General features: G+C 35.6%; 1 protein-coding gene across 6 annotated transcripts in view; it reads left to right on the forward strand.

Annotated features, from left to right (window-relative positions):
* LOC136858040 (diacylglycerol kinase theta) overlaps positions 1-15,299 on the forward strand; it is a 559,022-nt gene that overhangs the window by 493,486 nt on the left and 50,237 nt on the right. For all 6 annotated transcript variants that reach the window (XM_067137265.2, XM_067137270.2, XM_067137266.2 and 3 more), the window contains 3 exons: positions 8,553-8,682; positions 8,769-8,924; positions 13,761-13,917. In XM_067137265.2, the coding sequence (XP_066993366.2) occupies positions 8,553-8,682; positions 8,769-8,924; positions 13,761-13,917 (443 nt within the window). The remainder of the gene's footprint in view (positions 1-8,552; positions 8,683-8,768; positions 8,925-13,760; positions 13,918-15,299) is intronic.

A 15,299-nucleotide genomic window follows, 5' to 3' on the forward strand; every position in this document is an offset into this window, starting at 1 on the left:
CTTCACAAATGCCTTTGGAAGACTGTCTGGTTAGGGAATAGGGCCCTGAAGACAATCATTCTTAGTTTTATTCACAGTAGTGGTTTATAAGTGACAAGTGAATATTACTTTTTCAGGCTATGCCATTTCCAAAAGGACGTGGGAAATTCTAGTTTGTAGTTCTAGCCATATTATCGTTTCTAGTTATTAATACCCATATCTTGTGTACCGTCTATGCAGAGCTCTGAAGAATTTCGTACCACAGTCTTTCAACACACAACAGTTTGGTATAAGAGGAACTAGTGATGTAACATGACATTTTTTGGACCAGTCTATTGTCATAGTTCCATCATGTAGGAGAAACCCCGAGAAGCTTCTTCTTCAAATGCATGGGTAATTTTGGAGATTGGGAAAAGAATTAATTCAAAGAACTGAAGAAGATTTTACACTCCTAAACTGATGATGTGGACCAAGATAATACCTAGTTCAATCTGTGGGCAAAACAGTGAACAAATAGTGTGGTACAGAATAACTGTTTCACTTTAGTGTGCAAGCCATTTAAGTGATCGGACATAACTGCAGCACTGTCATAATGCTGTGCAAATAGTTTTGAGCCACAGTTAAGTTCATAGACAATTTCACATACAGTATGAAACAAAGCCCATGCTGTTCCGTTGCTAGAAATGCCCCAGAAGCCAAGAAACCTTTCTTCCATGTTTTTCTGTCTTTTTGACATAGCATACAGTCATAGACAATTGACTATTGTTTGTGACATCTGTGGTCGCATATAAAATAACCACAATAAGTGAACACTGATGTTTCCTTTCTATTGTTTGTTATAAGAACATTTGGAATGGAGGAAATGATGTCATTCTGAATTACATGAGAAGCAGTGGTTTTTTTTTTGTTGTTTTTGTTTTTTGTTTTTTTTTCAGTGAGGCCAACGGGGTATGCATACCCCTTACATATTTGAAAACTTCATACGAAAAAAATACATTTTCACTGTTTTAAAATCATTGCCAAACAAGATGAAGTTACACATTGTTATATAAAATTAAAAAATTTAGCATTGTATGTTTACTTACTGTTAATGTAATTCCTAAGAGACAAATCCTTGGAGATTTCAAGAATACCTTATGAAGAAGAAATGTCCATCATCTCTACCGCCCCTTTTAACACCATGGGCAATATTCCATTTTCAATGAGTGAGTGCGATTAAGACTTCTCACAAATTAATCTGATCATGACTCCAACAAGAACTTCAATACATTTAAGCAAAGTTATTTGTTGATCAAGTTGATTGGCCCTCTTTTAAGCATTTTGAAAACGAAAGATTATGCAAGAATATTACTGCTTACAGTTTTTTTCGGAGATGCCAAGGTGCTGGAATTGTATCCTGTACTAGTTCTTTTATGTGCCAGTAAATCTATCGACACAAGGGTGCTGTATTTGAGCACCTTCAAATATCTCCAGACTGGGCCGCGAATGAAGCCTACCGACTTGAACTCAGAAAGCCAGCGATCTGCCATCTGAGCTAATCAGCCCAGCTAAGGGTTTTGTAAACCCATGCCTCCTGAAAGGACAGTGTCTGGCATTTGACACCCAAAGCAAGAAAAGACATGAAAATGGTATTGATCATGCTCCATGCCTACTTTGAAACTTGTTATAAGCACGTCAGGAATACGTATATTTAAACTACTAAATGAACTAAATCCCTATAATTACCTTTATTTATGGAGTTGCATAATTCATTGTGAACTTTAAAACTCAGTTTATGGATCCCAAGAAAATGTACATCTATTAGCCCTTTTAGGATTTGTCTGATTTTCCACACTAACTCATTATGCTTTTGATGACTCATTTTCAACATACAATACATATCTTCATCTTCATTATAGACTGTTACACCTTTTCATGTTCAGTCTGCATGCTTCTGTGAATTTACTAACTGCCGCCACAATCCTCTATTTGTAACTATTTCTGTGGCCTCGTTTAGTCAGCAACAAGCATATAGTCCTGCCCGAATGTTATGACATTAAAAAATAATCATCTGAAGACAGCATTGTAAAATGATCCTCCTTCTTCTCTACTTATTCTCCTTCTTAATTTATTTATCGGGTTCTGCTTTCATGTTATACCCGGCCACTAGTCATTTTATCGAGTAAAGCCAAAACTATGAATGATATATTAATTGTAAAGGGGGGAAGATAAGAAATTAGCTGGAAAACACACATAGGTATCATATACTGTGTCAAAAACAACAAAAATAAAACTTGAGATAGAAAATGTACAGGGACACAAGGTTCTACTCATCACCCCAGTGTGATCCATCACGGCGGCTATCTACATCACAAACATTACCGGATCATCACATAGGGAATGTGGTCTTAGATTTTAATAATGGCTTTAGACAAAAACGTAGAAAGGGATTCAGCAATAGAGGGCCACTGTAAAATGATTGAATATATGTATGTAAACTACACACATATTCCAGCTTCATATGGTCAGCTGTTGATGGAGTTGCCCCTAAGTAGTTCTTGTAATTTCCACCCACAGTAGCACAGTGCTATACGCACGGAGCCTATAGTCCTAGCCGCCTGAGCACAAGGAGGGCCACAGCTCAAAATATTGTCCAAGATGCCTACTGCCATACCATAGCAACTGGTATCCTGACTCTCGGGACCAGTTACTAGGCCTCTCAGCCATTGCCATGGTTCACAAATTATGACGTGACTAGAGTAACCCACATCATGAATATTCATCTAAACCGTCTTCAGTTCTTGGTAACTTATTAAAAGTTTTTAATTTCCATATACATTGCAAGTGATTTTTACATAATGAATTCCATTTAATAACCATCCAGCCTTGTTCCAAACACTTTTCTCAATCAAAATGTATAATTAAGGCCAACAATTTAATTTCCGCCACATATTCACACCCCATTCAATGCTGTCATATACATTAAAATGCTGTGTAGAAGTTTTACTTTTGTGAGACTTTGTTGTGAAGGCTTTGGCTTATCCTGAGAAATTATTTCTTTTTTTGCATGACAATCCAGAAAATCTATCGCTAAGAACTAAATACTTGCTGCAACAGAATTCTCTACCAGGGGAGTTCAGGAAGACTTCTTCCAAAAAGCGAACTTACACAAAAATACTTCTCTCATTGTTTAGACTTTTTATCACTTTAAAATCATGCTAAAGTACACCTAAATCTCTCACATCCTAGAGAGTAAAACTCAAACACAGATTAAGAGGACTTGTATGTGAAGATCATGGAAAATGCTTCAACATTTCTCTATATATAAAATAACATGTTCTGACCGACCGACCGACTGACATCCGAGCTAATCAGCCCAGCTAAGGATTTTGTGAATTCATGCCTCCTGAAAGGACAGCATCTGGTATTTGACACCCAAAGCAACAATAGAAGACATGAAAATGATATTGATCATGCTCCACTGCTACTTTGAAACATGTTATAAGCACAACCAACCGACCAACCGAACAATAGAAGACATGAAAATGATATTGATCATGCTCCACTGCTACTTTGAAACATGTTATAAGCACAACCGACCGACCGAACAATAGAAGACATGAAAATGATATTGATCATGCTCCACTGCTACTTTGAAACATGTTATAAGCATGACCAACCGACCGACCAACCGACCAACCACGAGGGTGAATAAAATGCTTGCTTGTTGCTTTCTGATACTAACAAAATTTTTGTACTGATGCCTTCATTCTTCTACTATCAGTGATGAAAATTGACTTCAGTGAGATAGCCATGATTCTCTTATTAATTTGTTGTGAGTTTTATCCAAGAGTTTGTCCAATGGCCTTTTAACATGGAAGTATATGTGCAGGATACAGATTTTACAAAAACTCTTAAAATACAAAAATTGACCACATTTAATTGCATGTTACAGCTAAAGAACATCAACTTCTTGATTGGTATTATCATTCACATTGATAGTTTGATGATACCAGATGACAAACCCAAGTGGTTGCTGTTTCTTAATCGTCATTTATGGGTTAAGAAGCTGAGAGTTGTTATAACAGGTGGCACCATCTTGAGCTTCTCACCCAGGTGGTCATGGTTTGAATTCTGGCCAATGCATATGTGATTTGAGATGAAAAGTCTTGACCCTGTTTTTCTGATTCCACATAAATCTAGAGGTTGTATGGCTAATGATTACAAGGTTAACACTTATGCAAAACTGCAAGCTTGCTTTTTGAAGTTAGAACCTCAGATTTTCTGGAGATGTTTATTCTGTGAACTGTTCATATTAAGCACAATGCTACTTTGTTGAGATGGAGAAGTGAGCTTGCTTCTGTGAACAAGAAATTGTCAGTAGCCATTGACCAATTGATTAAATTATTTAAAAACAGAATCATTAACTTAAATTAATTAATTCATTCATTCATTTCAAGCTTAGTGGAGACAAAGAAAATATTAAAAAACAGGAAAAGGCAACCATGAGTTACAGTGAAGTCATAAATAATCTTATCCTGTTGCACACAATATCATTTATGCATTAGGTATTACCAACATTCAGATTCTTGAGAGTCCAGGTTAATGGATGCACGTACACCAGAGATGTTGTTTCTCCTTCAAAATCATCTATTTCAATTTCACATTAAAGCCTCTAGCTCCTGAGACCATATAGATCATTTATTTTTTATATTTTTGTGCTATGTGAAAAAGTAACAGTAAAGTAGGTTCTTAAATAAATTGCAGCTTATGTAATGACTGTGGCATATAAATGACATGTGAACACTGATGTAAAATTAATAGAAAGATCTATTAATAAAAATGAAGTATAATAATAGGCTAATATTTAAACATTCCAACCAGTGGATGATTCTGTTGAATATTGAGTTGACTATTTCTAAATAGACTGTAAACAATCCAAATTATCTTTTTAAATAACAGTAAAAATGCAACCCTTAATTTAGGTTTTTAGAAAAGTTTGGCTACTATGTAAGGAGTAAATTAACATTGTGGTCATGTAGAGCTACGTTTATTGAGAGAAAATTGGTGGAGCAATGAAGCAATTTCCCCAGGAGGAAAGGGAATGAAGTGCATCATCAGGAATACAAGCAAGCAATTTTTAATTGAGTGCAACTGATACTATGTGTAATAGGTAAGCAGGTACACAGGTCTTAAGTGAAATGATTACTAATTTTTTATAACACAGCATGCTTGAATTTGTATTGATTATGCCTTGGAGTCGGTCTGGGCTATCTGAATGATGCATTGATCTTACTGCTTTGTCCATGAGGTTTGTCCTATGCTACAAACGCATATGCTTTCATTTGACCTCTTTTGTCAAACACATTGTGATGATGATGATGATGATGATGATAAAAAAAAAATAATCATCATCGTCATCATCCTTATCATCATCTGTACCTCATTATTCTCCTCTATTTTACCTCCCAAAGTTCAGTTTGGAAGTCTTTGCAAATAAACCAAGCTCTTGCATAATTCCTTCTTTGTAGATGGAGATGTAGTATTTTCTGGTTCAATATCCTTTACCTTGTATTTCTTGTACATTCGGCCTATGAAAATCATTCCTCTGCGAACTCTACCATCTGCAGATAAATCTGTTAGGCTCTTGAGTTAATTTCTTCTCCTCATATTTGTGTCAAATTTTGATGATGATTATGATTGTATGGTTGCAGTTATTGTTTTCATGTCTTTTGAAGTGATATAGTCTGGTAGCTACTGTATATATTGCACTATAGCTGAACAAGCTTCAGAGATTCATTTTGCTGAATCCATTCCAAACATGCCACTAGATTGCTTTACACATCACCATGTACAATATATACCATCAATCTTCAAAAATTCTACTACTTCAATCAACATTAAACCTAAGGATCTTGAAAAGGTGAAGCGGACCTGTACATTCAGAACAGTGCGGTTCATACAGGGTGGCACACATATAGTTGACACATTTAATTTTAGGATAACAACTTTATTTTTCACAGAACACTAATAAAATTTTAGACACAGGTAGCTTGGATCCTGGAAATACATTTCACTATATCACATATGTAATGTGGCCTCCACTGCAGCGGACAACCTCTTCGAAACGAGTACGCATGTTTCTGACGACTTTGAGGCACAGGTCTTCATGAATTTCACTCCAGAGCTGCACAATTCCAGCTTGCATTTCCATTACATAAAATCAGCTTCATGGTCCGTATTGCACTTAAACAGATTCACAACTAAGTATTTTTTTATTTTCCACCTTGTCGATACACTAAATTGCTTAAGGTAACTTATTGGTTAAAAGTGTTACATGTTTCGTATATTATCAACATCTTTAGCCACATAGCACTCTTTAGATGAAACATTCATATATTGACAAAGTATCAATGTTTTAGAGGAAGAGTCCTTAAAATTAACTTAAGAAGATTGACAATGTTAAAAACAATCTTATGTGGCTGAAGATGTTGATAACATACAAAACATGTACCACTTTTAACCAATAAGTTACCTTAAGCAATTTAGTGTATCGAAAAGGTGGAAAATAAAAAAATACTTAGTTGTGAATCCTGCATTTCCGTGCGGCTTTAAGGTCTGGAAGCAAATAGTTTTTCTTTCAAATAGCTCCATAAAAAGAAATCACAAGGTTTAAATCTTGGCTTAAAGGAGGTCAGAAGAATCTGCCATTATTGTTGTATTGTGGGTAAAGATGAGACACTACACGATCACCAAATACTCCCCTCAAAAAATCAAGAACATTATTAGCAGTGTGAGGTGTTGCAACATCTTGCATAAACCACTGCATATGAATAGAGAGTTCTGTAGCAAGAAGTTGAGGCATGAATTCATTCTCCAGCATGTCCTTGTATCACTGTGCATTAAGTCTCTGACTGAAGAAAAATGGTCCAATTAACCCATGTCTTGACACACACACTTTTTCCCAATACGTGTTTTTTCATGAATAATGTCTGGTTTTTCTGTAGCCCAAAACAGCACGTTTTGTTTAGTAGCTGCCCCGTTGAGCTGAAAATAGGCTTCAACAGAGAACCAAGTGTTAAACAGTACTTCATCTTAATCTCGAGTCCATAAGGCATACTGCAAACTCTTCTGCCTGTGAAGATCTGTTAGCTTGTGTAGTACAGTCATTTTGTACGGGCACATTGATGGTCACCGTGTAACATTCTTTGAACTGAATGGCGTGATATTCCACTTTCCCTTGAAGCTTGTCTTGTTGACTTGTGTGGGCTGTGCTGCATGGCGACCCTCAGCGCAGCGATGTTTTCAGGAGACCGAACTGCTGGTGCACGTGGTCACTTTTTTTTCCTTCACACTGCCTTGTTCTTCAAAGTTTCTGTATAAGCGAAGGATGGTGTTCCTTGCTGGTGCCCATGTAGGCTGAAATACAGCTTGAAATTTCCTTTGTGTTGCCGTAGCACTTTTTGATTCACAATAAAAGATAACTGTTTTGGCACGCTGCTGAACGGAGAGTCAGCCTTGGTCAGCTATGGGAGAAAGCTCATTGGAATGCAGGCATTCAGAGACAAAGCAACAGTGTCACCTCTACAGTAATTTTCATGAAACAGGGAAGGTGTGCGCAAAATTTGAACAACATAATACATAAGTTGCACTTTATATTTGCTTTTCAAATGTGTCAACTATTCGTGCCCCACCCTGTCATGCTTGATTTTATTGGTAAAAGGACTGGATGAGAGAAGAAAATTATGCAGTTTTTGATTGAGTGCTTTCTACCTTCCATTTCCCTACCTTTACTAATCATTTGTTTCTTTTCCTGTTGTCTGGATGTAAATTTGTGTATGTTGTGTGTTTAATGGTATGTTGGTATGGTAAATGTAAGTTTTGATTTATTTGTATGTCATTATTATGGTACCGGTATGTATAAAATTTTACTAGCTGGGTATTATGTCCAAACTGCAGTTAGGCAGACAGATCAATAATTAAATTACACTTAGAAATTACATAAATATGATTGATATTTTATAGAGAGAAGATTTAAATTATCAGGTGAAGGAAAGTGGAAATTCATTATATTCAACAAATGTCTGAGAGTGGAATTTATATACGAGCTGGGGAAATAACTTATTGACTGTTAATAAGAAGTGTTCCTGACCAAGTCTTACAAATCTTTTGATGTGAATGAATGACTGAAGAGAGAGTGTACAGATGCCAGAACCATCTCTGTGAGTGGAATGCAGACTAAATGTATATGTGAGCAGTTGAAAATTTCCAATACTACCATTGCTGTTAACTTGGGGATTCTTAATTTGGATTCTATCACTCATCTAGGGTTATTTTGACACTGTGTTAACTGTCAAGTAATTAGTAAGAAAATTGCAGTAAGTTTCACTCTCATTTTCAGTTTATTTGTTGTTGGTGAGCTGTAAGAGACTGTTACCAAGTACGAAAGAAAACAACGCCAGGTTAGGTTGAACCACAGTCTGATTCTCTGGAAGTTTATTTATTCAAAATGTTAAGAACATTAGCGTAACATAAGTCTTTAAAGACTATTGAACAGACGTTAATCATCTCAACTAGTTTTTTTACTTTTTCAGCTGGCTCTACAAGTGAGGATAATACTCAGATCTTTGTTATGAATAACTACTTCGGTATTGGAATAGATGCAGATCTCTGTTTGGATTTTCACAATGCTCGAGAGGAGAATCCTAACAAGTTTAATAGCAGGTATAGTGTATGTTGTATATTTCTAGCCTATTCTTTCTAATGCTTGCTCTGACATGATTGCACACATTTTTTGTTAACTTTTGTAGGTTACACAACAAAGGAGTGTATGTAAAAATGGGACTTCGTAAGATGGTGGGGCGTAAGATGTGTAAAGATCTACACAAAGAGATTCGACTGGAAGTAGACGGAAAACTTGTAGAGCTGCCTCAGGTTGAAGGCATTATCATTCTAAACATTCTCAGGTATTTATTATTTTATTGTATTGATCTGGTCTGTGTGCTTTGTTGATGGTTTGTGTGTTCAGTAACATGATTTTTAACAAACCCAATTGCATTCATCATTGAATTTTGCCCACAGTGATGTACTAAGAGAGTAATGTACCGAGTATTAAGAAACGTGGATAGGGGCTGATAATCTCATTATTTTTTTCCTTTGAAACAACTGTCACTACTGACGATGAGGAAGCTGGAGTTGGGAGAAAATTGATTTAGCTTATTTTTGCCTTCCAAAACAAAGAACAAATCAATACCACCACAGCCCATTAATAAATTACCTTGGCCTGCAAAGATCATATGTTTCAACTTACTTGATTTAAAACTTAAAAAGTAAAACATTGAAAATGTATGCTATTCTCACCAAATTATTGGTAACAGGTATTGAAATTATATTTTCTGTGCATGTGCATTGGCTTAACATAATTTCAGCCCACACTTCCTAGAGGCAATTTTACAAATACAGTAGTGTTGTTGATTATTTGTACAGCAGATATTTGTTGATAAACTTAACCATAATAGGTATTTGATTTCATCCTGAACTTACTTGTCTAAAGCTATTAAAATCTATTTAAAATAGTATGTGTTTGGTCCACCTTGTCAGTACACTTTTTATAATTGAAAATTATTTATTCATTCTAGTTTCATTGATGGAGGGAAAGTACCATGTTTCTGAAACCTGTGTGAATAAATAATTTTCAGTTATAAAAAGTGTATTGACAAGGTGGAACAAACACATACAGTACTATTCTAAATAGTTTTTAATAGCAGATATTTGTCTCAGCCTTATGATACTGTAATGATTGTTCAGTATGTTTCTGAGATATTTTTAAAACATGCATACATACATCATCATTATAGACCGTTATGCCTTTCAGCATTCAGTCTGCACACGTCTGTGAATTTACTAAACGTTGCCACAATCCTCTATTTGTAACTAGCTCTGTGTCCTTGTTTATTTTTATACCTCTTATCTTTGAAACGTTAGAAACTGAGTCTAACCATCATCGTCTTGGCCTCCCTCTACTTCTCTTACCCTCCACAACAGAGTCCGTTATTCTCCTAGGTAACCTATCCTCCTCCATTCGCCTCACATGACCCCACCACTGAAGATGGTTTATGCGTACAGCTTCATCCATCGAGTTCATTCCTCACTTAGCCTTTATCTCCTCATTCCGAGTACCATCTTGCCATTATTCCCATTTATTTGTACCAGCAATCATTCTCGTTACTTTCCTGTCTGTTACCTCTAGCTTATGAATAAAATATCCTGAGTCCACCCAGCTGTCACTCCCATAAAGCAAAGTTGGTCTGAAAACAGATGTAAAGATAGTTTCATCCAGGAGCTGACCTACACCTAATTTGAAGTTCCAAGATATTAAACTGCAGGCTTTCAGCACAATCTGCCATTAAGACCAAGTCGACAGCATAGGCCAGACTGCTTACTACATTTCCACCTAACTGAATCCTTCCCTGCCACTTTCTACCTTTCAGAAGATGATCCATGTAAACTACGAACAACAAGGCGAAAGATTTTTTAAAAGTTTTTTTTATTTAGCTAATATATTTATAACCCATGTTTCACCTACAGGTATATCACGGGATATTTACAGTTATGATAACAAGATATAGATAAATTATTGAAATGAATGGAAGATTTTCTTGAGGAATTCTGTTACTTCGACAGTGTTCCAGTGGTATTTCACAATTGTTGGTAGGGGAGTTGATCGTAGCACAGCTGGTCGTTCTCTTGAGTATATGGTGCATTCAGTCAACAGGTGTCGAGCAGTCTGTGGAGATTTTTCTGGGCAACTGCAGAGTGGTGAATCCATTATGTTCATTTTATGGAGATAGGATTTAAAGCGACCATGATTTGTAATAAACTGGGTGGTTATAAAGTTAGGCCAGAGAGGTGATGACAGTCTGTGTGGTATATTAGGAATGAATCATTTTGTATCGAAACTGGTATATATGAAGTTCCAAATTGTTGTATAGTATTCAGTTAATACTTGTTTGGCATGAATTAGAGGTGGTGATTTGTAGTCTATTGTAGATTTGTAGCTGGCAGCAATCTTGGCAAGATAGTCAGCTCTCTCGTTCCCCTGAAGTCCTGCATGTCCTTTAATCCAGTGAAGAGTAATCTTGTTCATTTTGTTGAGGGTAATAAGTTTGTCTCTGGTTTGAGTGGCGAGAGGATGGGTATTGTTTCTTATTAGCTACTGCAAAAATTGCAGCTTCTGAGTCAACATGAATAGCATAAGTTTAGAAGCACAGTTTTTATTTAGTTCTATCCATTCCACAGCCATGATGATGCACAATAGTTCAGCTTGGAATACCGAGTAATTAATATCAAACCTTTTTATACCAATGAAGATTTCCTTCGAATTTTTCTCGACTACCATTCCTGCAATTAAATTGAAGTAACAAATAACGTAGTTCAACCTGTTCAATACAAGTAAATAAGAAATGTAGTGTTACATTCCTATTTAATTATAAGCAGAAGCAGTACCGGTTTCGACCCCAATCTGGGCCATCATCAGCCGAATAAAATGCAAAAAGAATGCATAGGTAAATAAGAAATTAAAGGATAAGTCTTTCACAAAAACAGTTGAAGAAGCAATATAAGATAATGGGGATTTGCACTGTGCGATTTTAAATCGTAAAAACTAGAAGAAGTAGAAGGTCAGTCACTTATATGAAGTAAGGCCCAATCTTCTGAATAGTAGCACAACACGTGCACTGTTCGGCACTGTGCCTCAAAATGTTTACGAGAAGAGGTGAACAGTTAAGTGATCCAACCTGCATATACTATCAGGCGCAAAGTCACAACACAGTTTAATAAATATGAAGTTCCCAAATTGTGTAGAAGTCGAAGACGAGTCGCTTGATTGAAGTAAATTGCTAGCTCCTGAAGATCAGCGCAACATACTCAGTGTCCGGCACTGTGCTTTCAAATGCCGACGGAACTCGGTGAATAGCTTAATGATCCAGTCTGTAATTGTTTCGGATGCGAAAATATATATATATATAAAAATATCATTTAATATAATCTACAAGATCCCAGTTACATTCTTCAGTTATATTAAATTACAGTATATATATTATATATATTATTATATTATATTATATTATATTATATTATATTATATTATATATATACATTTTCACATCCGAAACAATTACAGACTGGATCATTAAGTATTCACCGAGTTCTGTCGGCATTTGAAAGCACAGTGCCGGACATTGAGTATGTTGCGCTGATCTTCAGGAGCTAGCAATTTGCTTCAATCAAGCGACTCGTCTTCGACTTCTACACAATTTGGGGATTTCATATTTATTAAATTGTGTTGTGATTTCACGCCTGATAGTATATGCAGGTTGGATCACTTAACTGTTCACCTCTTCTCGTAAACATTTTGAGACACAGTGCTGAACTTTGCGTGTGCTGTGCTACTATTCAGAAGATTGTGCCTTACTTCATATAAGTGACTGACCTTCTACTTCTTCTAGTTTTGACGATTTAAAATCGCACAGTGCCAATCCCCATTATCTTATATTGCTTCTTCAACTGTTTTTGTGAAAGACTTATCCTTTAATTTCTTATTTACCAATGCATTCTTTTTGCATTTTATTCTGCTGATGATGGCCCAGATTGGGGTCGAAACCGGTACCGCTTCCGCTTATATAATTTAATAAGAATGTAACACTACATTTCTTATTTACTTGTATTGAATAGGTTGAACTACGTTATTTGTTACTTCAATTTAATTGTGATACAGTTCAATACAGAACATGATATTTTTATCTTTAAATACCATTCCTGCTCCAACATGGTTTTGCGTTTTCGATCCATCTGTGAAGATAAGAACATCTGCTTTATCTACAGCTCCTGAAGTGTTTATGTTTTATATGACTCTCTCTAGGGTGGTTTCTTCTTGATCTTGTTTGGATTGTTTGCACTTCACCTTCTTGGGTGATGTTGAGTGTCTCCACTTCATGGATTGTAGGCATCTATTTGCGAGTAGGCAGTGCTTTGACTTTCCTTGAGCGGTACAGTAATGAAGGTGATACGTTATTAAGGTGAACTGTCACCGGCGACAAAACATGAGTAGCACTTTACAGCACAGATGAACAAAGTGTCTAGGGTGTCAAAACTGCATTTTTATGTTTTGGCTTCTTAAGCTACCTATGGATCTTCTTAACAAATTACATTATTACATGAAATAAAATTCATTAATATTGTTGATCATTATTATTAATTATAATTTAATTACCTTTTTTTTGGCTGAGGATGTCTCTTAAAGAGATGAAACATGTCCTATTAACTTTGTTATTCTGTATAGTATAAATATTAGTGTAAAGGTGGAATTTCCTCAAAGAACGAAAATACTTGTAAATTAAGTTACACAGCAGTTTCATTCTTTGACTTTAAATGTTATGAAAATTTTGTATAATTAATAAGAAAATAAATGAAAACAATTGTATTTTTCTCAAAATACAATTTTCTTAATGTCAACAGTCAATAATTAACATCTTCTGAAGTATTGCACAGAAGCATTAACTGTTCTTTTTTAAATACTCAGTATCTAATTCAAATTTCAGAACCAAAAAAATCTCAAAACTGAAATATCCTACTTTAGGTCTCTTTTTGCACAACTGGTCACATTCTTTTTCCAATTGAAACTGTAAAGACAGGGAAGTGTCTGTTATGGACGTAAATATAGTATTTGTGATTAATGATGCATGTACAGTTTGTAGACATGATAGCAGGAGTTTATGACATCTGTTTGTGAACTGTATTTGCAGTTGGGGCTCAGGAGCTAATCCCTGGGGTCCAGAAAAGGAAGATCACTTCACAAAGCCTAATCATTGGGATGGAATGTTGGAAGTTGTTGGGGTTACAGGAGTGGTACACCTGGGACAGATACAGTCAGGCCTTCGTTCTGCCATGCGAATTGCTCAGGTAATTTTCCCCTCCTTTTACCTTTTTTCTTTTTAAAGACAATTATTTGTGATCTTACATAAAGTACTTTTAGACTGTGTAGGTCTCTCGAATTTTATCAGCATAGTAGTTGTAAAGTAATAGAAGGGAACAAACTAGTGGCATATCAAATCATATTGATCAGGCCAGTTTTACATATGCGTGTACGCTTAGATTTAATCCATTGGCTTAGTAATATTGGAGAAAATTTGTAGAAATGATCTGTTTGTAAGGAAAATTTTAATTAATATGCACATTATAATGTGGCATGCTTAATATTATTCAAAATTTGTTGCAACAACCTTAAAAGTCAACGATTATAGAGAAAGAGTTGTCACTCAGTACCTTACTAAACACACTCAGTTTGGCCAGTTTTACATTCAGAATACTGTATCAAACTTGTCTAGATGTTTTCCACGTGTGCTGCTCTTACCAATAAATGGAATGTTTCAAACTACACTGGTCACACTCATCTATTGCCATGTGTCACTATAAGGGAGCGGATTTTTATGTAACTACATATTTTTCTTGCATGTGTTTTAACACAATTTACAAAGTTTATTGTTCCAGTTGTATATTTCCAAGCATAGGAACTGAATCTTATTTCACATAAAAACACATGTTTTCTCCAATTTTTTTAGTAAATAAATATTTTAAGAAAATCCATAATAAGCACATAAATTGGCGATATTTGCTACTCAATACAGTTTAAAATGCTTCTGTATTATAAAACCTACCGCACGTAAACTCCGGCTCAGGAACACCTCTGCGGAGGTTCGGACCTGTCTTCGGGCAGAACAACCCTTACCTACCTGTATTATAAAATGATGCTGTTATTCACATTTTATGATGTGTGTTTTTTGTTTGTAGCTCCCTTTTCCCACACTAACATGTCGTGTTTATTCTGTTATGTGTTACATTTTATGTTCCTATCTCTCTTAATATGACTCAATAGTAGTTGTATAATCATGGATGTTGTGTTTAACAATAATGTTCTGATTTATGCTCTCACAGCCCAGAATAATAGACATCACAGTCTTTTGTGTTTATGTTGTTGTTGTTTAAGTCATCAGTCCATAGACTGGTGTGATGCAGCTCTCCATGACACCCTATCCTGTGCTAGCCTTTTCATTTCTACGTAACTACTGCATCCTACATCTCCTCTAATCTGCTTGTCATATTCATACCTTGGTCTACCCCTACCGTTACCACCTACACTTCCTTCAAAAACCAACTGAACAAGTCCTGGGTGTGTCTTAAGATGTGTCCTATCATTCTATTTCTTCTCATCAAATTTAGCCAAATCAATCTCCTCTCGCCAATTCGATTCAGTATCTCTTCATTTGTGATTCGATCTATCCTTC

The sequence above is a fragment of the Anabrus simplex genome, chromosome 1 (genome assembly GCF_040414725.1).
Source record: "Anabrus simplex isolate iqAnaSimp1 chromosome 1, ASM4041472v1, whole genome shotgun sequence".
Classification (NCBI taxonomy): Eukaryota; Metazoa; Arthropoda; class Insecta; order Orthoptera; family Tettigoniidae; genus Anabrus; species Anabrus simplex.